At 51.2% G+C, this 21,989-nt stretch overlaps 1 protein-coding gene across 1 annotated transcript in view; it reads right to left on the bottom strand.

Moving 5' to 3' along the window:
* Positions 1–1,097: 1,097 nt before the first annotated feature.
* The window catches only part of CFAP61 (cilia and flagella associated protein 61), a 96,991-nt gene continuing 76,099 nt past the window's right edge, over positions 1,098–21,989 (bottom strand). The window contains exons 21-25 of the mRNA XM_034060368.1: positions 18,481–18,808; positions 17,893–17,984; positions 15,443–15,648; positions 2,747–2,837; positions 1,098–1,286 (exon numbers count right to left, since the gene is read on the bottom strand). Coding sequence (XP_033916259.1) covers positions 1,098–1,286; positions 2,747–2,837; positions 15,443–15,648; positions 17,893–17,984; positions 18,481–18,808 — 906 coding nt within the window. The remainder of the gene's footprint in view (positions 1,287–2,746; positions 2,838–15,442; positions 15,649–17,892; positions 17,985–18,480; positions 18,809–21,989) is intronic.

Here is a 21,989-nt window from a genome sequence, read left to right as displayed (position 1 = left end):
GGGGGGGGGGGAGCCCGGTGCCGGCGTCACGTGGTGCGAGCGGAGCGCCGAGACCCGACCCTGCCCCGGCGGCGCTGAGAGAGGAACGGAGCCGCGGGCGGCAGAGCACAGCACCTGTAACGGGAGCGGCACGGGCCGCACAGCGCACGCAGCGCACACAGCGCACACAGCGCACACACACACACAGTTCCCGGTGCCGGTTCCCGGTGCCTGTTCCCGGTGCCGGTTCCCAGTGCCGGTTCCCGTTGCCGGTCCCCGCTGCCGGCAGCTCCGGTTCCGGTTCCCGGTCCCTGTCCCCGCTGCCGCAGCGCCGGTGCCGGTTCCGGTGCGGTGCCCCCGGCAGGTGCAGCCCCACTGTAACCCCCTGCCCACGGGGGGGTCTCTGCTCCGCTCTCGCAGGTGGCTCCGCTGCGGGGAGCCCGGGGGGGGGGGGGGGGGGGTGAGCGCCCCCTGCCGCGCGCAGCCGCCGGCCCCGGGGGCGCGTGCGGGCACCCCCCCCTTTGTGCGGGGCACGCGGGCGGCACGCGAGCGAGCGGCCCCCGCCCCCCCCGCGCGCCGCCTTTGTGCGCCTCATTAGCATAAAGCTGCGCGAGCCGCCGGGCGGGCGCACAAAGGGGCGGGGGGGGGGGGCGGCAGCGCCCGGGGCCGAGCGGGGGGGTGCGGGGTGCGCGTGGCCGCTCCCCCCCCTCCCCTCTCCCCCGCGTTGGGCCAGGCGGGCGGCGGGGCGGGGCGCGCCTCATTAGCATACAGCTGCGGGCCGCCGGGCACGCGCCGCCCCCCCGCGGCGCTCGCATCGACACCGCCGACCCTGCGACCCCCGGGGCTGGGGCCCCGGTTCGAGACCCGCAGAGCCGCACACCGAGAACCCCTGCCCCGAGACATCCCCTGCCCCGAGATACCCCCTGCACCGGAGCTCACATAGAGACATCCCCTGCACCGGAGCTCACACTGAGACATCCCCTGCCCCGGAGCTCACACCGGAACATCCCCTGCCCCGGAGCTCACACCGAGAAACCCAGTGTTCGGGCTCACACCAAGGAACCCCGTGTTCAGGCTCACACCGATGTGTCCCGTCCTTCCCGTCGGGGCCGCAGCCGTTACGGAGCCGGGGGGTCGGCGCCCCCCGGGCCGGTCGCTGCCTCCTCAGCTGCTCTCCGCAGGGCCATGGCCGGGTAGTACATGGGCAGGCGGTGTCGGTGGCGGCGCAGGAAGCGCAGGACAGGCCGCAGCAGCGGCTCCGGGCAGGGGCTCTGCTCCGCGGCGTCCTCCGGCAGCGGCTGGGGCACCTGCAGGGCACAGCGGTTGGTCAGCACCGGGCGCTCCGGGGCTACAGAGGGTCCCTGAGTCCAACCTGGCCTTGAACACTGCCGGGGATGGGGCAACCACAGCACCCTCAAAACCACCATCAATATTACCCCTAAATGCACGTGAAATTCCCAGCTCCTGTGGGAGTCAGCAGTGTACCTGCACTTAAACACCCCTTGCAAAGTTGTATTTCCCCTCGTTTTGATGTTTCATCAGTGGTTTATCTACAGGCTGAACCAGGCTGGACAGGGCTTGGAGCAGCCTGCTCTAGTGGAAGGTATCCCTGCTCATGAGGGGGGTTGGAACTGGATGAGCTTTAAGGTCCCTTCCAACCCAAACCAGGCTGGGATTCTGTGTAGCAATACAGCCAGCCCCAAGGCACTGTATATTCCATTAAGTGCATGGTACTGACTGTATTTACCAGCATGCCTACAGGGAACACCCAAGGAAAACATAAATTTGACATTTAGCAAATAGGGGTGAAATCACGGTGAAAAGCCAAATAAAATACAAAAAGCAGAAGGTGTTTGCATTCAGATGCAGACACCATCACCTGTGTTCATACACCAGGAGGCAGGGGATGAGCATCTGCATGGCCATGGCTGTGACACATGCCAGTTTGTGTGATGGAAATGGGTGGGCATGGCCTATGCCCCATCCCCTTGTCACCTGCCTGTGTTTACAGTTGATTCCCTTTGGTTTCTGCCCTGTTAAAACCTCCAGGAGCTGTCGCTGCAGGAACTGCTCCATGTTAACTGTGAGCAACAGCAGCAGGAGAGGGGAACTGGTCCTTGGCTGAGGGCTCAAGCACCAAATCATGTTTGAGGTCAGGCAGGAACTCGTCGGGGCTGGGATTGCTCTCTGTGAGTGCAGCTGGTGTTGGGTTTGGAGCAGGCAACAGTGTGGTGCTCAGACGCTGTGCCCCTGCCTGCGGTACTACAGGAGGAGCTTTAGCAAACATCTTCATGTCATCCTCACTCAGTAAATCCACTTATCACTGAAGGAAGCCAGTTGCTTTCATTCTTGGCTACAAAAGGCTGTTCCCTCTTGATAAGTCTGCTCCTCCTGGGCTCAGCTGGGACAGGTTCAGGGTGGCCTGTCACACATTTGTACCAGGAAACACTAGCAATGGGGGGAAACAGGACAGGTGACCCCTGGTTCTTCTGGGTGGCTGTACTGAACTGCATGTGGAATACCCATGAAGGCAAACAAAATGACTTCAAGTTCTACTGGCAACCTGCAAATGCACCCAGGTAACAACAGCAGGAGCACGATGGGCTGTGCATGGTGAGCACTGCGGGTGCAGGACCCGCTTATACTGCCCGTGGAAATAGCTGAACAGAAACGTGGGGCTTGAGGAGAGAGACAGAGCAGAAACCGAAGTGAACAGCACTGACAAATTACCCTGGTGATGAACGTGCCCCCCTGCCGCTTGCCTTACCTGCTCTGATAGGAGGGCTTGGCGCAGTTCCTCCTTGAGGTCAATAAACTGATCGTGATAGATGGCCATGGACCAAGGCTCCCTGAAGAACCTGGTTAGAAAAGAAGAAATTTAGTTATCTTGTGAACCTCTCATTAACCACTAATAAAGTATTTACCTGTTTTTTTGCCTTTATAAATGACAGTTCTGGACCCATCACGATCGTTTGTTCATAAAATGCCTCCTGTAACAGCATGGTCAATCAATTCTTTTAATGGATGTTCCTGATGTACAGCCAGCTCCAGTAATTACATTTAAAGTGGCTTAATTCAGAGCTGTGGCAAGACCCAGTGAAGAATCCTGATTTTATCAGAATTTAAAAGCCTGAAGACCTGTAAAGAACGGTGTCTCCATTATCTGTCCTCATTTGGGAAAAGCAGATTGCAGGATTAACTGAACTGCTGCATAAACAAATTAAATTTGTGTAGACAATGACACAAATGTTGTTCATCATTAAGGTTTCTGGATTAATAAAGGCCAGAAAAACAGGCCACCGCGGTGCTGCAATATGTTCTGTGCACTGGTACTGAGCTAAACTGAACCTATTCTGGGAGGAAGCTCTTGTAACTTTGTCATTCATGGCAGCATCCTTCTGTGGGAAGGCAGGGAAGGGATGGAAAGGACCCAGCTCGATGTGGAGCCCCTGGCTGTGGATGTGGCCGGAGGCAGCAAGCTATGGACTAGGTTGCTGCTCTCTCCAGGATGAACAACTTGTGTAGCTACAGGGAGATGCTCCGTGTGTAACTGTTGTCAATGCCCTCTGGAGTTGGGGTGCACTGTGTTCACCCTGGAAGGACTGGGAGCTGTCAGCAGGGTCCTGCAGGAGCTTGTCTGGGGGGGGGGGTGGGTGCAGCCAATGTGCTCTCTTTGGGTGCTTCTGCTGGGAGACCTCCTGAAGGGGAGAGCTGAGAGCAGCTCCAGTGCCTAAAGGGGCTGCAGGAAAGCTGGAGAGGGGCTTGGGACAAGGGATGTAGGGACAGGCCAAGGGGAATGGCTTGAACCTGCCAGAACAGGGGAGACTGAGCTGAGCTTTGAGGCAGAAGCTGTTCCCTGTGAGGGTGCTGAGGCGCTGGCACAGGGTGCCCAGAGAAGCTGTGGCTGCCCCATCCCTGGCAGTGCTCAAGGCCAGGTTGGACACAGGGGCTTGGAGCAGCTGCTCCAGTGGAAGGGGTCCCTGCCCGTGGCAGGGGTTGGAGCTGGAGGAGCTTTAAGGTCCCTTCAACACAAACCAGTCTAGGAGTCTATGAAGTCCCATGTTCTTGCCATGGGGGTGCTCCCAGTCTGGCAATCTGTGGTAGCACATCACCACGACCATAAAACTCATTCGGATATGAAATGTTGGAAAAGATGAGCTCAGCTTTACGTGTCTTTAATTATTATACACCCAGAGCGTGTGCAGAAAGCTAGGGAAGAACAGGATGTTCCCCAAGTATTTAAACCCCCTTCATGGAAACCCTCATCCAACACAAACCTTTATCTCAGCATTGGTACTAGAGAGCAGAGCAAGGAGAAGGGGGTGTTGTACAGGAATACATGAAGACTACTTTTACTGCTATGCCCTGCTAAAAGGCCAAACATTTTGTCTTCAACCTGGCATCTTACTTTCAGTTCTGACCCTGGTAAGGTGATTTCACCTCCTGGCTGCTGCACACCTCCCAACATCCCTACCCTGGTGAAGTTCATCTGCCTCACTAAGATGTTGCATGAAGTGGTTATGAAATGTTTCAGGGATGCTGCATATTCCTGCTCCTGCCTGCTGAGTCCATAACTGCACTTTTAACCATTCTTGCAATGTTCACAGATCTGGAGGTCAAAACCTGACGTGTGTCACCCAGTTTGCAGTGTTCAATGCAAATAAAACGTCCTTTTTGGAGGCACAGAGAATGCCCTGTTGGCATTTCCTACGTGGGTGCTGAGAAGCTGCCACTGAGCAGCACTGCCTCCCAGGTGCCCTCTGCTTCCCCTGCAGAAAGGTAACCAAGGCTCCACAGCAACAACTCTCTTTCTTTGCAGGCTCTGTAGTTTTACCCATTTATCTCTTGTGTTGAAGTTCCCTTTCCACAGGGCATGTGGTAGCTCTGGGGAGCTACATACAGCAGCTACAGGGGAGCTCCATCATGAGGAAGGTCCCTTCAACACAAACCAGTCTGTGATTTTATGACTTCCAGATATACCTTGCATAGGAATCATAAAGTGTACATTTAAAGACAATGTAAGTAAAGCCATTGAGCATTTCCTGCTCACCATCATCTGAGCAGTAATTCTGAAAGGCAGCTTGTTTTCATAGGTAAAAAGCAAGATAATCCGTGCACAGGCCACAGACACCACCTGAAGCATTGTTCTCAAGGAACATAAAGTGTTCCCTGGTTTGCTATGCCTCAGAACTCACCTGCACTGCTGGACCAGTGGCATGTGCTGAGCCTGGCAGGGCTGAGCACTCCCTGCTCCGGGCTCTGTGCACCCGATGGACCAGGCAGCCTGCTCACTGCTGCTGGGCTCGTCAGTCAGGACTCTGCTGCTGCTCCGACCCAGGGATTACTGACATCAGTGGTCCTATGGGCACCGAGCCTGTGAGCTACTTCACTGGGCAGATCTACACAACAGTGATGGGGCTGGTGTTCCCTTTGCATGCATTGTGGGTCAGGCACAGAAGGGAAGCCTGTGCTTCCAACAGATCTACAGCCAGACCTGCAGTGTGGTCTCTTTGGAAGATGACTGGTTTGAAGCCTGGGGTTTACAAACCCCTTTGTCTGTAGCTGCAAAAGTAAAGGTGTACCATTACCTGGAGGCACCATTGGGAAGCACATCTGAGCAGTACTGTCTCCACAGTGGGATGTGGCAGCCCTGTCCTATCCCAAGCGTCCATTCCGGCATTGGAATTTGGCGAAGTTTAGATACTTGATGAGATATGAGCAGTTATTGCGGGGCTGATTCTCACTGAACTGCTCTTTAAACTCTCTGTGCTCTTTAAAACTGATGTAGAAACATCACTCTCAGCTCTTTCTATAGAAAAAAGGGCTGCCCCTGAAATGAGGTTTATTGCATTTTTTCATACAGTTCTATTTCAGTGCAATGCATTATGAAAAACCAATCTAAAGGAAATTAAGTGTGATGCACCAAATACCAACCAGGCTGTGTGCAGAGCTATGAGTGCTTCAGTGCCTGCTTTATGGATCCCGAGGCCAGTCACTCGCAATGGTTTGCATCATTATCAATGTGAATCAGCAAGGCTCTGCTGCAAGCGCAGCTGAGCAGCCTTCACTTGCTGATTGGGACGTGGGGTTTCTTAGTAACCCAGCTCTTCATTAGCAAGTTACCAGCTCCTTAAAACTGCAGTGCTGTAGAGAAATTTAAAGCCACGGAAGGGTCCTACCGTTTTCACTGCCTGGCTCTGGATGTACAGCTCTGCCTGTGCACCTCGGGGTCAGCAGCTAATTCTGGTAGTAAAAGAGCTATCAGATCTTCCTTCCTGTGCTCCTCTTCCCTCATCCTGTCTGTCTCCTCATGAAAAGAGCACAGTTTTCCCTCTAATGAGGCCACAAAGTGCACTGAGCAGCATCAGCCCCTCAGCCACACTCGTACCTGCCACATCTCCCTTCTGCTTCCTTTCATCCCTGCAGAAAAGAGTCTCACTGCCTGTACAATGAACAAAAGCCTTAGGTGGAGTCCCTAAGTGATCACAGCGTGCTAATGGGGTGGGAGCTGGCACATTCCAGACAGCAGACATCCTAGTGTTTTCCTTAATGAACAATCCCTCTCCATTTCTGAACGGCTGGCTTAACAACAGCTTTTCTATGCAGCATTCATGTTTAAATGCGACATGCATTTCATGTTTAAATAACCTCTGATTATCCAGGCTCCAAGTAATAAATTTGTATCGTTACCTTCCCCTTTTAAAAGCACTTAAACCATCAAATATTCTTTTTCTTATTTGTTCTATTGTGAGATGCTCAATTAGAGTTGTGTCAGTAACAATCTGGTGTGGTGCTTCTGCTTAAACTCTCGTTAAATGGCATTGCTTAATAAATCCCTCTCAGCCTGATGTAACAGAGCTGTAATGTGCGAACTGAACTCAAGGGAAAGATGTAAATGGTTAATTTAAAAGGAGTGAATGTTGCTCATACCACTCAGAATGCTCAGCTTGTACAGCTCATATGAGAAATGTAACGTGAGCACGAGTGATGCTGCTGTTCCAGCACAAGTGACATGCTCCAGCTGCATGCCTGGCAGCTTGTGTCCTGTCCTGTATTGGTACCTGTTGCTGGTGAAGCTGCACTGCTCTCCATAGAGCATCCCTCACTTCCACGGGTGCTGAGCCTCTGCACAGGCTGCAGACACATCTTCTCCTAAGAAACCTACACATGCCAAAGTTACTCACTCCCTTCTGATGTGAGCACCGAGTCCCGTCTGCAATTCCATCACTGGGAAGGAAATTCCTTCCCCACATCCCAGCAGAATCCCATACACAGGCACTGCCAGAGCCACCCCCCAACTCCCACTTGTCAAAGAACCTCTGCCAAAGGGGCTTCTCCCTGCAGCCCTGCCCCTCATCACCAGGTCCCATAGTGACCTATGCAGTACAGTGGACACAGCAACCGCAGCCCTGGAGAGCCCCATTGCTTGCAGTGGAGATGAGGCACTGGGAGCACACCTACATCCTGCTGCACGTGGCTCTGCTATTGTGTGATTACCATCTGCTCCTCGTGGTGTACCTGTGACCACGTTGGGTAGAGACTGGTCCCTGGGTCACACAAGTGCTTCAAGTGCTGGGAACCAAGGTGTTAACAACGTGAGCTCAGCTTGAACACGTGTGTGCCTGTGAGGTTCCTCCTCCCCAGTGCAGCTGCCTGCATGGGGTCCTGCATGGCACTGACCCATCACCCCCCAGCCCTTCACACACACACAACAGTATCTGAGCATCCAGACACATGCACCATGGGCTGCGGGATGCAGACGGAGGGGTAATAAGTGCAGATGGTTGGAAGCACACTTCTGGTAAGCACTAAATGTAAATGCACTATAAGGAGAGCACTTGGCACCCTGCATTATGTGTGACTCAGAACTCTGACTGCTACACCATGTGTTAGCCTGTCAGATGCTCCATAAACTGCTAGATGCCACAAGTGCTCTGCACAGAGCATCCCACTACCTTCAGCGGACACAAGAGGAAACCTGGGGAGTAAGTATGAGAAGAAACCCATAGAGGGGACGGCAGCAGCACGTTTCAGACCCTGATGATGGCAGATGATGTTGCCTCTGGCAGGACACCAACTGCCAGCCCAAACTGTGCCATACCTGCAGGGACACTGCCTCTGCTGTCAGACAACAGTGCTACTGTGCCTCGTCATCAATGTTTGCCACACCAGTGTGATGCAGCCAGCACCTTCTGAGGGTCAGGACTGGAATCAAGCCCATTAATACAACCCTAATTACAGATCCCAAGTAAAGCACCACTCACACCTGATTTGATAAACTACTTGAGTATTTTAGAAACTAGCGGGTCAGATTTCTACATGTTACATTAGTAGATTTGGCTTTCATTAACGCCAAATGAAGCCTACATGAAGCACTTGTACCCTATATTAAAGGCATGATGTCAGTGAGCATCCATTTGGTTGCCAGCTATCAGGAGACCCCGCTAATAATCCAGTTTGTACTTAAGATGCAGCAGAGGGAGATTCCACTGCTCTATGAACACCTTCCATAACTAGGCAACTGCCTTTACCTTGGGGGAGCACACGGGGTGTAACTGGGGACACTCCTCCTCTGTGAAGCCCTATGGAGCACACATGGTGTAACTGTGGGGCACAAGCCCTCTTCCTCCTCCAAGAGAAGTCCTCCCTGTCAGAAGAAGCCTCACTCTCGGGTGCTCAAATTCCAGTTGAGTCTTTTTGAGATGCAAACTTATGGGAAATGAATAAAAATTGCAGAAGATCCTTCCTGAGGTGGGCTCCAAACCTAGGCACTAATGCTGTTAAATCTCCAGGTGACCTGAAGGCTTTGTATACAGAATACCCAGCTTTAGATACTGTCTCTGGTTGTTGTGGTTTTGATGCCCTGACACAGGACAACTGCAGAATGTGATGGCTGCAGGCCTGGATGGAGCAAGGACACCGACCGTGGTGGCACAAGGCAGATGGAAGGGTGCCCATTGCTGATGGCAATGGTGCCTTTCTCCTGCAGCACAATGGCAAGTGAGGATGAGACTTTTCCTTCTCAGTAGATACTGCCTCTGGCCCTCAGACCTCATTCCCCACAGACCTTGGCATCCCATAACCCAGTTAGAGGGATGCAGTGCATCCCACTGTGGTGCAGTCAGAGGCAGCTGTCTGACTGGATGTGGTCATCTCCTGGCTTAACAGCCCGTTTCCCCAGCTGTTGTTTGCATGGGTGACAACAGAAACGTTGGCTCTTGAATTCCTGTTCCGCTAAGGAATGAAGTGAGCCCACAGTGAGCTCAGAGGCTGCTCTGAATGGAGCTGCAACACCCAACACCTGTGAGAACAGGCCCAAATGTGGCTGCAGAAGCTTAACAACAGGCAATTACTTCTGCAAAAGATTAGTATGTGCTGTTATCACATTAATACCTGTCACTGGGATCACAGCCACGTGTGTGCAGCTGTAGAGCTGCTCCAAGACCTCCTTTAGAAATGCCCATAGTACGTGCCTGCTAAAGGAGGAAGGAAAAGAAACTCCCAAACCCTTCAGTTCCATCAGCTGCAGTGTTGCTGCTTTAACCAGGAGAGCTCAAACCTTTGTCTCCCTGGAAAACAAGTTTCATTCAAAAGCCTCTGAGGCTTTCAGTGAGCTGTGGAAACCCTGTTACTGCAGAGGAGGAGCATCAAACCCACTGGAAGCTCACACCTCATGCACCGTGCAGGCAGGTGGCTGTGGCAATACAAAATGATGATTCTCTGTTGGCTTTTCAGATACTGTGTGATAGGCTGGTAATTGATGAACTTAGAGTCTCAAAGGGCAGCAGTGTGAATACTCACAACCAGCAGTGATGTGTCCGCAGCATCAGACTTGGGCTTGCAGCCCTGGGGCTGAGTGGCTTCCTCCCCTGCCTGCCCCCCCACAGACACACCTGTAGGAAGGCAGGGGTAAGGGATGTGCCTCCCATCTTCCACTTGGTTGTGGGTCCAGTCCTGCAGGTTTTAATCACCCTGAACTCCCACTGAAAGCAGTGGAAGGTGTCTCACACAAGAGGAAATGTGATTTCTGTCATCATTACCACCACCCCTGTTCCAGGCGCTCCAGCGGAAGGGGTTAGTTACTTGTTGGGCTGCCTGGCCCTGGAGCCTGTGGTTAATGCTAATTTGAAGCTGGCACTGGCACATGATGGTCAGGAAATGTGGTTCCGTGGGGTTAACGTCCAGCTCCAACACCCCATGCAAATCAGGGAGGAAAGGCGCTGCTGGCACGGCCTCTCATTAGTCAGGAGGTAATTTGCATGTTACACAGGAATAAATGAGCTCCCGGGTGGCAGCTGAGCCTGCCCTGGGAATGAGGAGCCAGAAACCTGAACACAGCAAGGATCAGACCTGCACTTCCCGGCTGCATTGAACCCACTGGACACCGGCCTGGAGGGGGGAGCAGGTTTACAAGGTTACCCATCAATGCACAGCATTCCCACTGCCCACCTTCTCACTGAGGGCACTCCACATCTCACTAGAAGGGACTGCAGTGGGTGCAGGAGGAACCTGCACTGGGTTAAAAGTTAAAAGGAGTTTTTCCAAAGTCAAAGGGAGAATTTTGGTCCTACCATCAGCTTTGCATTCACACACCCATGTGAGACCATTACAGCCCACGTGAACACCACCCAAAACAGTTCTGCTTCTCTATCGCATCTCCACACAAAGAAATCAACTAATGCATTCTCGTTTTCCTTGCCAGAAGATGACCAGACACCACTTTTTGTCTACATCAAAGCCTCAAGACAATCTCCATCCCACAAGAGATGCTAAACCACAATTATATGGTTTTCTAATAGACACGTCTTCTCATGGCCAGGTTTTAACACTGTATTTTTGTATATTGGACATATACATATATGCCTTGTATATAACATTGCATTATGTGGATGTGTATGCACTATATATATGATACAACATCATGAGACTGTGCTATATTGCCAGCCTTCTTCCACTGCCCTGCATCCTCCTGAAAGAAGCAATTTGCTGTGCTGGTCTCTCTGTGCCAGGACTCCATGATCCCATGGAGATGATGGGCAGTTTGCTTCCTCCCTTTTCCCTTTCTCACTAGCCTTCTCCCCCTGCCCAGGCTGCCTGCAAAGGGCTGTCCTGCACTGCAGCAGGTTGTTCTGCCTCCTGCCTGTTGAACTATGGAGAACCTATGCTCCTTATAGTGCAGACATTTTTAACAGACATACCAGGACTGATGTGAATGGGAACACACTCGTGTGTGGGTGCAGGCATGTACAAGTACTGGAAGAAACAAGCAACCAAGGATTAAAGTGAATGTTAATTGCTGCAGAGCAGCATCTGTGATTTCATTCAAATGACCAAAGAGCAAGAAGAGAAAGACCAAACCTATCTTAAAGAAGATGAAAAGCAGGGCTGGAGGCAATAACATAACTGGGTAAGAACAACCTGGCAACTGTAATTCAGGAATTTTGCCACAGGCTAATGAGAGGTGAGAGAAAATAATGAGGCCAAAGATCCCAAACAACATCCACATCTAAAGGCTGTAAAAGACAGGTCCAAAATTAGCCCATCAGCACTAATTAAGAGGAGCTCAGGATGCAGTGAGGACTGATGAGGGTGTCCCTCTGTGCACCCGAGGGATCCTGGCCAGGCCATGCGGATGTGGTGCCTGTGAGGACCCTGAGCAGGTGCCCTGCGCACAGGGAGCAGCTCACATGAGTGGTGTTGCAGGAGCTGAGGGCAGAGCTGCACCTCCTGCTGTCTGTGCTGACTGCCCTGACTCCTGTTCACAGATCGGCACTGTGATCTTCATCTCCACTGAGGTTTGTGAAGTCTCTGAGCAGTTTTGAACTCCACCTTTCCTGTAATCAGCTTGTGCAGTGCATGGGGATCCCATTATGATCGTGGCAGCAAGGGGGGTAATGCATTCTGAGTTCTTGTCTTGAAGAAACAAGCTGTCCATTCAGAAGTCAATGTCTCACCTCTTCCAGACCTGTGTGTGCAGCTATGAAGGGTGCAGACAAGTGGAGCTGCACTGAGGTCCTTGGCTGGGCTACACACCCAGCAGTGGGAAAGGGAACTAGGGCTGGTTTTGTCGAGGGCAGGCACATCCTGCTGCCTGTGCTGCAGGCAGAGGTCCCAAAGCAAGATGATTTACTCCTCCAGATGTTGATGCTGGTGTGAAAGGTGCTCACACACAGAACAGCTGTCACTGTGAGCACATCTGGGCAAACAGCAGCGGTCAGTGTCAGCATTTGTGGCTGATAGGAAAGCTGGGGTCACAGCTGTGTTTGCATGTTGTCACACCATGGAAAAGACTGATGATACATCACCACAACCTGAGTATTGAGCTCCTTCCAGTGCTCAGGACGCATTAGCCGATCAGCATCAGCTGTGACAAGGCAGGAAAATTATCTGTTGTCTTAGCCTGTATCTCATACAGTCGTGTCATCCTCCCTCAGCTTCTACTTCACACTTATTGACAATACACTGTTTATGTGAACTTGACATTCGCTGGTCCTCTCTTGTAAAACAAACCCAACGTTGTCTAGAAATGAAGATCAATCCCTGTAGCAGCAGTAATTCACAAGTCCCACACTCAGCAGAGGCACACGAAGGTTTCCTGAAGTGAAATTTATGAAGAGACATTTTTGTCCAAGAAACTCTTAAATCTCACAGTTGAGGTTTGGGCTTATCATAGAACCCCAGTCTGGTTTGGGTTGAAGGGGCCTAGAAGCTCCTCCAGCTCCAACCCCTGCCATGGGCAGGGACCCCTTCCACTGGAGCAGCTGCTTCAAGCCCCTGTGTCCAACCTGGCCTTGAGCACTGCCAGGGATGGAGCATTCACAACCTCCCTGGGCAACCCATTCCAGTGCCTCAGCACCCTCACACGAAAGAATTTCTTCCTTATATTCAATCCAAACTTCCCCTGTTTAAGTTTGAACTCATTACCCTTTGTCCTATCACTACAGTCCCCATTGAAGAGTCCCTCCCCAGCATCCCTGTAGCCCCCTTCAGACACTGGAAGCTGCTCTGAGGTCTCCACGCAGCCTTCTCTTCTCCAGGCTGAACAGCCCCAACTTTCTCAGCCTGTCTCCATACAGGAGGTGCTCCAGTCCCTGATCATCCTCGTGGCCTCCTCTGGACTTGTTCCAACAGTTCCATGTCCTTTTTATGTTGAGGACACCAGAACTGCACACAATGCTCCAGGTGAGGTCTCATGAGAGCAGAGTAGAGGGGCAGGATCACCTCCTTTGACCTGCTGGTCACGCTCCTTTTGATGCAGCCCAGGATACAGTTGCTTTCTGGGCTGGGAGCACACACTGAAGCTGGTTCATGTTCATTTTCTCATTGACCAACACCCCAAAGTCCTTCTCCTTGGGCTGCACTGAATCTCTTCTCTGCCCAACCTGTAGCTGTGCCTGGGATCGCTCCAACCCAGGTGTAGGACCTTGCACTTGTCACGGTTAAACTCCATGAGGTTGGCATCAGCCCACCTCACAAGTGTGTCAAGGTCCCTCTGGATGCATTCCTTCCCTCCAGCGTATCAACGGAACCACACAGCTTGGTGCCATCGGCAAACTTGCTGAGGGCACACTGAATCCCAGTGTCCATGTCACCACCAAAGATGTTAAACAAGACTGGTACCAACACTGATCCCTGAGGGACACCACTCGTTACTGGTCTCCAGCCGGACATTGAGCCATTGACCACAACTCTTTGTGTGCGCCCATCCAGCCAGTTCTTTATCCACCGAGTGCTCCACCCATCAAATTGATGTCTCTCCAATTTAGAGACAAGGATGTCGTGTGGGACAGTGTTGAACGCTTTGCACAAGTCCAGGTAGATGCCATCAACTGCTCTATGGACAAGTCCTTCTCAGGGAGCGCACCCTTAGGAATGCAGCTGACACCACTGCTCCCAAAACACGGCTCACAAAGCATCCCTCTGCTGTTAACCTAGGGGCTTGGCTGGGTGTCCCCTCCTCTGTCCAGCACAGACACATTCCCCTGTCTGAGCAGCGCACAGCTCCTCACCGTGCTCTGTGGAGCTCTATGACACTGGACCAGTGGAAGGGCAGAAGCCAGAGGAGGAGGTACAGAAACCAGAGGCTCTTCAGCCCCTGTCTCAAGAGATCAGGTGCTTCATTCTACAGAGTTTTTGGACCAGCAGATCATTGTTATGATGCGGTTTCTTTTGGAGCACAGCACATCCTGTACAGCAAACTTGTACAAACTGCTACTTAAATAACAGGGTTTAATATGGAAATTCTGCCACCATTTATGTCTTGCTTCACACTGGTTACAAATACAACAGAATCAGAGCTGGTGACTTTTAGGGCACCACTATGAGCTCTGCATCATGACAAATATACATTTGCTCCTGTGCTTGGCTTTCTGTCTCTGACCAGCCTAGGTTGTGTGGTGCTTCACTTCTCCATCTGTGACAATGCAGGTTCCCACACCACCACTTGTGAGGGATGTTTCAGAAGGAGAATCAAACAGGATGTTTCAGCAAATTCTTCTTTACCTCCTGTTTCAGTTACATGCTCAAGGCTGGGTTGGGGTTTTGTGTATGTTTTAACCAAGCTTGACTTCCAAAGCACTTGTTTGCACTGAGGCAAAAGGAACAATTCAAGTCTGAGTTTTTAGGCCAGGTAATTTTGTTAAGCTATGAAACTCTGGAGAAGCAGATTAAAGATGTGGTAGATGGTGTTTCCCAGATAGGCCTCTCTGCAATAACCCCCTTAACCAAGTTTGCATTTCCAAAGGCAATGAAGAATCATCTCAGAGGAGGTGGCACATAAATCTTGCTAGAAACAGCTCTTCAGTCCCTCCCACCTCCTGCAGACCTGCCTTGGGACACAGAGCCCCCCGACTGTGGGCACAGGGGGCAGAGGGAACCACCTCTGGATAGTGCAAGGCCTGTGCCATGGTGGGAGAAGTCCTGCAAAGTGAATGGGGAACCTCCACTAACTAGAGTCCTGACACAGCCTTCAGCTGTTGAATTCACTTAAATACCTCGCTTACATACAGAACACTGTCTGGAGGATAAACTTCATGGTTGGTTTAATCACCAGATGCTCAGGCACGTTGTGAGTGTGACTGTTATCATGAGTGATTTAAAATCTAATTCATAAATTTGATTCAAAGTGATAAAAATATCCCCTTTTAAAAGTGACTTCTGACTATGAATCCTCAGCAGGAAAGGATTGGTCAGGTTCAGCTTAATGACTTAAGCCTGCTGAATATTCTAACCAGAAGTTATCAAGATGCTGATCTGCTCCTTCCCTCAGCAGACCTCAGTCACACAGCACTGTGCAGGAAGGTCTCCAGGGCTTGCACTGCCACTGAGAATTTTGCCAAATAGCAGAAAATACTCTTATAAACCTATTTTTTGCTCTAAGAGAAAACAGGCAGAAGGCATCATAAACTAAGCCTACAGTTCTGCCAGCATGTGGATGTGATGGACAATGGTGGGTTTCTCTCACCTGTAAAGGTCTGTAATCTGCCCTTGATTCCAGCGATAGCAGAGGTCGTTGAGCAGACGCTCATGCTGGCCATACAGGCAGATGTAGTTGGAGGCAGGAAAGGGTTCCTTTGAAAAGCAGGTGATGCCATCGACCATGCTGTATTTGTTGATATGCATCCTGAAGTAATTCCCTTCTCTTGCCTTTCCAGTGATGATTTCCATCCCCTGGAACAGAACACACAAGGGAAGCTGTGGAGGTGGAATGAACTCCAGACTGGGCACACACACAGAGGACAGCCAGAGCTCCCCAGCTTGTATTTACCACTTCTGAAAACCCACAGCCCTTTTTTGCACCACAACACCCATTCCCGGTAACACACTTTATACAACAAGGTGCTTTGCTATGGTTTGGATGCAAACACTTCCTGTGTGGATCAGACCTTGGTAACTGCACACAAACTGCAGCGTAGGGCCGGGTGGGCTGTGCTGCCAGTCCCCAGTGCCATTCCAGACACCATGGAGTGCACCAGCACTTGGGACACAGGAGCCATGGGGACCTGTGACCTCCTGGTGCAGCAGCTGGGGTCCCAGACAGCAGGAGATGCAACTGAATTGATCTTTATTCATCTCACTTTATTCTGCAGAGTCTGCATTACTGCAGACATGTGTGCTGTAGTTTACTATAGGATACCACCTGATGTATGAAGAACACAGGGGTGTACCTGTACTCCCTCTGTGGATTTATAACTATGCATATATTTTCATATATGTATATACAAACAGTATACGTCCAGAGTCCAAATTCACAGCACATCATAGAACCTATGCCACTGTAGGCAGAGGGTTGGCACTACCACATTAACCAGCTCCAAGCAGACTTCAACATTACAACTCAAAGGCTTATCACAGACTGATGAAGCATTTTTGGCTTTGTGTAGAAGTTTTCCACAGTCAGAGGTGTGACCTCCAACAAAGGAAGAAATATAAGAGGGTTCCTGGTCAGTTCTGAAGCAAACCTCTATGTTTCCTAAATGGCACTGAGCACTAGATGCTTGCTCACAGCTGGAGGAGCCTGGGCTTCATCTCTTGGGATGTTTCCCCCTTTCAAATGGTAAATTATTACTGCCTTTAAAAAATACATGTGTGTATGAGCATGTCTGTGTATATATATACACATACACACATACACACACATGTATATTGATTTGGAATTGCTCTCCATGACTCCCTCCTGCTAATTTGAATAAGGGTTGCCACCAACTCTCCTATCAATAAGGGACTAATAATGGTGGGTGTTGATGCTCAAACTGTAATATTTAGGTTAAGCTGATGAAATCAATCACTTAAAAGGCACAAATGTAAAGATCTGCTTCAGACCTCACACTGCAGTGGGATGATCAAATAGCTTGAAGCTGTTTTTTAAGCTGTATTCATGTTCCAGTTTCATCCATTTCTGAGACCTGTTGCTAGGCTACAGTCCCCTTTGTTACACATCTCTCTGCTAATACATCTCACTGCCTTGGCTTACTCCTTCCTCAGGAAATTCTTTCAGGATTTACTTGAAGTTCCTGGAGTGGCTGTGAGATGTTCCCTTTGCAGAGAGCAGGTAAGCAAACCTGCAGCAGCAAATTCTGACCATGTGCTAGCAATCTGGGATGATAAAGCCAGTTCTTCCCTCCCTGATAGTCCGTTCTGCTTCCCAGTACATGCTGCTTTGGCCAGCTCATCTGGACCTGCAAAGCTGGGAAGCAAGGTGAGCCATGCTCCGATTCCTGCCCCAGAGCATGGATTCCTTTTAAAACAAAACCATTTCTGTCCATGGACCATTTGGCTTGAGTTTTAGAATCAACACTGAAGTAGTCTTTTAAAAGCCATTTCTTATATGAACTACAAGAATGGGCTTGATGCAGAAATCCCAGAGGAAAAAGGTACGGTCAGCATGAATGGGGCTTGTCGAGGTGAATGGTCCTTTCTGGCTTTAAAAGACATGAATCTTGTCCTACTCTTGTTTCACAAGTCAGGCTCTCCTGTAGAAGTGTCTCTTCACTGGTATCATGGGACAGTCTCCTGTGCAGCCCAGCTGTGTGAAGTGCTTCCCCACCATGAGACAACTCTCACAGCCGCAGCACCAGTGAAGTACAGGGCACCCCTTCCAGAACATGTCCTTTCCCTACCACTCTACAAACCAACCCCATTTCACTGACAGACTGCAAAGGTTTATCATCTCTATGATTACATGTATGCATCTCTAGCCCCTAAATGCAGGGAGGAAAGAGGTTAAGCACTAAGGCTGAAAGGGTATTTTACTGACTCTCAGCTGATCCTGTCCTACGTCTGCTTTACAGAGACCATGCTTACTGAAGGTGTTTCAAGGTGTGTGGTGCCTGTGCAGGTACCTGTGCCATCCCAGATAAGGACATCTTCCCAAACGGAGGTGAAAACAAAGGAAAGTTCAATACTGCAGCTTACATGATCACTCAGACAAAGCTCCAAGTCCAGGCGGACGGGGATTCCTGGTTTGGCAATATGCAAGTAGTGATAGCCTCCAGGAAGGACACCTCCTGCCAGGGGGAAAACAAGAGATCAATTACATCATAAACAAAGAAAAAGTAAAGTATTTCTTTGCTCTCCTTCATCTCATTTTGTCTCTTTACTAAATGACTAAAAGCAGAACCAGGAACTTCTTTTGCTTTGGTGACTTTGTGTTATAAACATTTTGGGTGCTCTTACACACACTGGTGCAGCAGCCACACACTGGAAAGTTCTGATTATAGTTTTATTGATCTTGGACTTGGAATAAAGACACTGGGGTTCACTGGAAACACTCCACGTTTACTGCAATGTAAGTGAAAGCACAGGTTGGTTTGTTAGTAGCAAAGCTACTAAAGCAGTGTAAGCTCTTACTGCAACTCACCTTTCTCCACTGACTAGATAAGGAACTTTGAGAGCTTCACTGCCATGAGATAACAGCTTGGGTGAGGTGGAGCTACCCTGGTTAGATAAGAACACCAACACCAAGAAGGGTACAAAAGTATGAGAGAATCCAGTTGGACATACCTTTAATTTTGCATCCTTTGTATGTGGGAATGAGGCTGTCTGTGCCTTCTGGCGCCACAGAAGAGGGCTGAGGGGTTAGATCCAGGAGCCTCAGCATTGATACAGCGAGCTCAGAGCCAATCTCTTTTGAACTGAAGTGACTGTGTGTCCTCTCATCTGCATAATATCTCCTGGAGTACTTTGTTAAGGGACCTGCAGCCCTGATGCTCACATCATTAGTGCAGAATTTAGTATCGATCACAAGTCTCCCATCAAAAACCAGACATGCATCATTAATTGCCTTAAAGGTTTCATAATCCACCGTCCTGTAGGCAAAGCTAAAAAATGCCTGGAAAAGAGATGTAAATAAGTGGAGGTTATTACACATCAGTTACTGGTTCTTTTCATAAATCAAAACCTGCTCTTCATGCTCAACATTATGTATCTTATAAAACAAGAACATAAAGTATGATTTTCATAGACACAGAAAGATCCTTCCGATGCAGGAGTTACAGCTCCTCAACCTGACAGTAACGAGGAGAATTACTGAACTGGACTCATCTACTTCTGGTTACCAGAGGAGCTTTCTTTTAGAAACTAGTAGTAACTGTGTGGAGCAGCTTGAGTGGTTGTGCAGATCTGTGTTAGTGTGAGCTTAGGGAACAGACTTGAGCCTTCTCTTGAAGCTTTTTCTCTCCTTTCAAAGAAAAGCCAAACAGAAAAGCTAAGAAATAAGAAAGTACAATGTACTCTGCATCATAACTGCATCTTATAGACCTGTTCCCAACTGTTGTGCCTGGTTCTTTACCAACAAACCACATCACCCTGGCACCCAGCACAGGGACCTTCATGGGAGAGAAGAAATGAAAATCATCTGGGGGTAATGTCATCCCCACTCAGACCACAGCAGAACTTCAGTGGAAGCTCTGGAGGCCAAGGGGATTGAGAGAGGTACAAAAAGACTGAGTATCCGCATGAAGAGGAAAGCATTCACATCTGTTACCCTTGATAGTGATGTCGAATTTGGGAAGCCTACCCAGACTTTGTCAGGACTGAAAGACATCTCTAACTGCTCCAGATCTGGCTCTGGGAGGCAAAGTAAATACTGATCTGCACCCCCTTGGTGCCTGAGACTGCTGAGCCACTCCCAGAGACAGGGCACGGGTCTAGATGGACACCAGATCCCTGTACATCACCTGCACCAGCCCAGGGAAGGCTGTGTCTGTCTGTAAAGTCCTTGGTACATCTGGCACTCAGTTACTGAGTCTGGTGATGAGCAGATACCCATTCACTGTGGTTTGTTTTGTGGGACTTCTGTTCTTGGGTAACACTGCCTGGGCTGTCTGAAGCGGCTCTGGTAGGGATTTCTCTCAGGACCAGCATCTACTGATGCCATGAGCTCATCTCCCACAGGGAGATTTCAAAGTCATTGAAAGAAAATCACCCTAAACCCTTCAGCTCCTCCTCTAAGTCCCAGAGAAGGAAGCACTGATGATTCCCTTCCTTTGTCTCCCGTGGCAGCCGCACAGCCCCTGTCTGGGACACGGAAGCAGCTCAGCCCCATGTCCCAGGGCAGGAGCCGAGCGTGGAGCAGATGCACAGGCAGCGCTGCCGGCGAGGGGGGCCCGAGGAGCCGCTCTCACTCACACCCGCACTGCCTTTTGTCTGCTCCTCACAGGCACCACCCGGGAGGAGCTCAGAGCCACGCACATCACATCTGATCCCTGCCTGGGTATGGGCTTCATCCGGTTGTCTGCGCTGCCTGAAAGGAACGTCTGAAACCGGGTGACAAACACGCGGTCCCCGAGGACAGAAGTGCTGCGGACGCTAAAACCTGCATCACCTGGAGGAGCTCAGCTCTGGAACAGGAGAAATGAGCAGCAGCGGACGGAGGTTGGGTCACTGCAGCTTAGAGCCAGGGACACACACAGAACAGCCCCTGCACTACAGCCTCACCCCCATCTGAGCACCACAGACAGCAGAGGTGGGAGAAGCTACAGCTGTGAGCAGCATCTTTGCAATGGCCTCTTCCAAGGGATAAACAGAAAGCTGGAAGAACAAGTGTCCCAAAACCAGGGTAAAACAAAAGTGCACACATTGAGGGGACATTGAGGGTTGAAAGTAGTAAGAGTGACAAGGTTGAGAGATGTTCTAAACAAGACCATGGTCTGCAAGGGGTGCAGATGAAGACTGACCATCTCACTGGTACAATACAGTCTGTGCAGCTTCAGAGCCTTTACAAAGAGCTCTCCCTTTCATCAGTGCCCTCAGCTTTTAAAATCATTATACAACAGAAGTTTACTGCTGCTGCCCACCATCAAGAAGTATCATGGTACAGGCTGGGGAAAGGGTGAAACAGTATTTGGAGAAACACATGTCACCTTGCTGCCTTCACCTTGACCAGCCTGAGACAACCGTATGAGGGCAAACCAGCACCAGTAACACGCTCTTCCCTCAGCGCCAGCCTTGGGGAGGAGGCGGTTGTGACCTGGGTAAAGGCATTACCTGATTATCCCACCGAACAGCATCCCTGTGGACTAAGGGCAAGTGCCAGATGCTCACGACCAGAAGAAAAAGCACAGGAGAGGGGGGAAAGGAGGCCTGAGAATATCAGCATCGCTGGGACGGCAGAGGCAGGCAGCAGAGGAGCTGGAGCCGCTGGGCAGCACGTACAGGGAATTGTACCATCCACAGCATCCCAAAGCAGGGAAGCTCTGCCCGCACGGGCACCAGGACCACCCAGCCCCAGCGCTGCTGACAGCAGCCGGGTCACCGAGGGGAGGGGACGGCAGCGGGCTCCAGGCTGGGAGCCATCTGTCAGCCCGGAGGCAGGCAGGGAGGCAGGGGGCAGGGAGCGAGGCAGGGGGGAGGCAAGGAGGCAGGGGCAGGCAGGGAGGCAGAGGGGCAGGAAACAGGCAGGGAACAGGCAGAGGGCAGGCAGGGAGGCAGAGGGGCAGGGAACAGGCAGAGGGCAGGCAGGGAGGCAGAGGGTCAGTGAACAGGCAGGGGGCAGGGAACAGGCAGGGGGCAGGCAGGGGGCAGGCAGGGGGCAGGCAGGGAGGCAGAGGGGCAGGGAACAGGCAGGGGGCAGGCAGGGAGGCAGAGGGGCAGGGGACAGGCAGGGGCAGGCAGGGAACAGGCAGGGAACAGGCAGGGAACAGGCAGGGGGCAGGCAGGAAACAGGCAGGGAACAGGCAGGGGGCAGGCAGGGAGGCAGAGGGGCAGGGAACAGGCAGGGGGTAGGCAGGAAACAGGCAGGGAACAGGCAGGGGGCAGGCAGGGAGGCAGAGGGGCAGGGAACAGGCAGGGGGCAGGCAGGAAACAGGCAGGGAACAGGCAGGCAGGGATTGTTCCCACTGTTCCATCCTGCAGGACTCTACAGATCAAGCCCCCCCAGAGCTGCCAGTCAAGAGGTGATGTTGGCTGAGAGCACAGCCCGCTCCTGGCAGAGGCTGCTCTGCGAGGCCTGGCCCAAAGTGGTGGGCAAAGAGATGGGCTGGTGGGAGGCGGGGGGTGGATGTTCACTTGCA

The sequence above is a fragment of the Melopsittacus undulatus genome, chromosome 3 (genome assembly GCF_012275295.1).
Source record: "Melopsittacus undulatus isolate bMelUnd1 chromosome 3, bMelUnd1.mat.Z, whole genome shotgun sequence".
NCBI lineage: Eukaryota > Metazoa > Chordata > Aves > Psittaciformes > Psittaculidae > Melopsittacus > Melopsittacus undulatus.
This window is presented reverse-complemented; position numbering and strand designations above follow the sequence as displayed.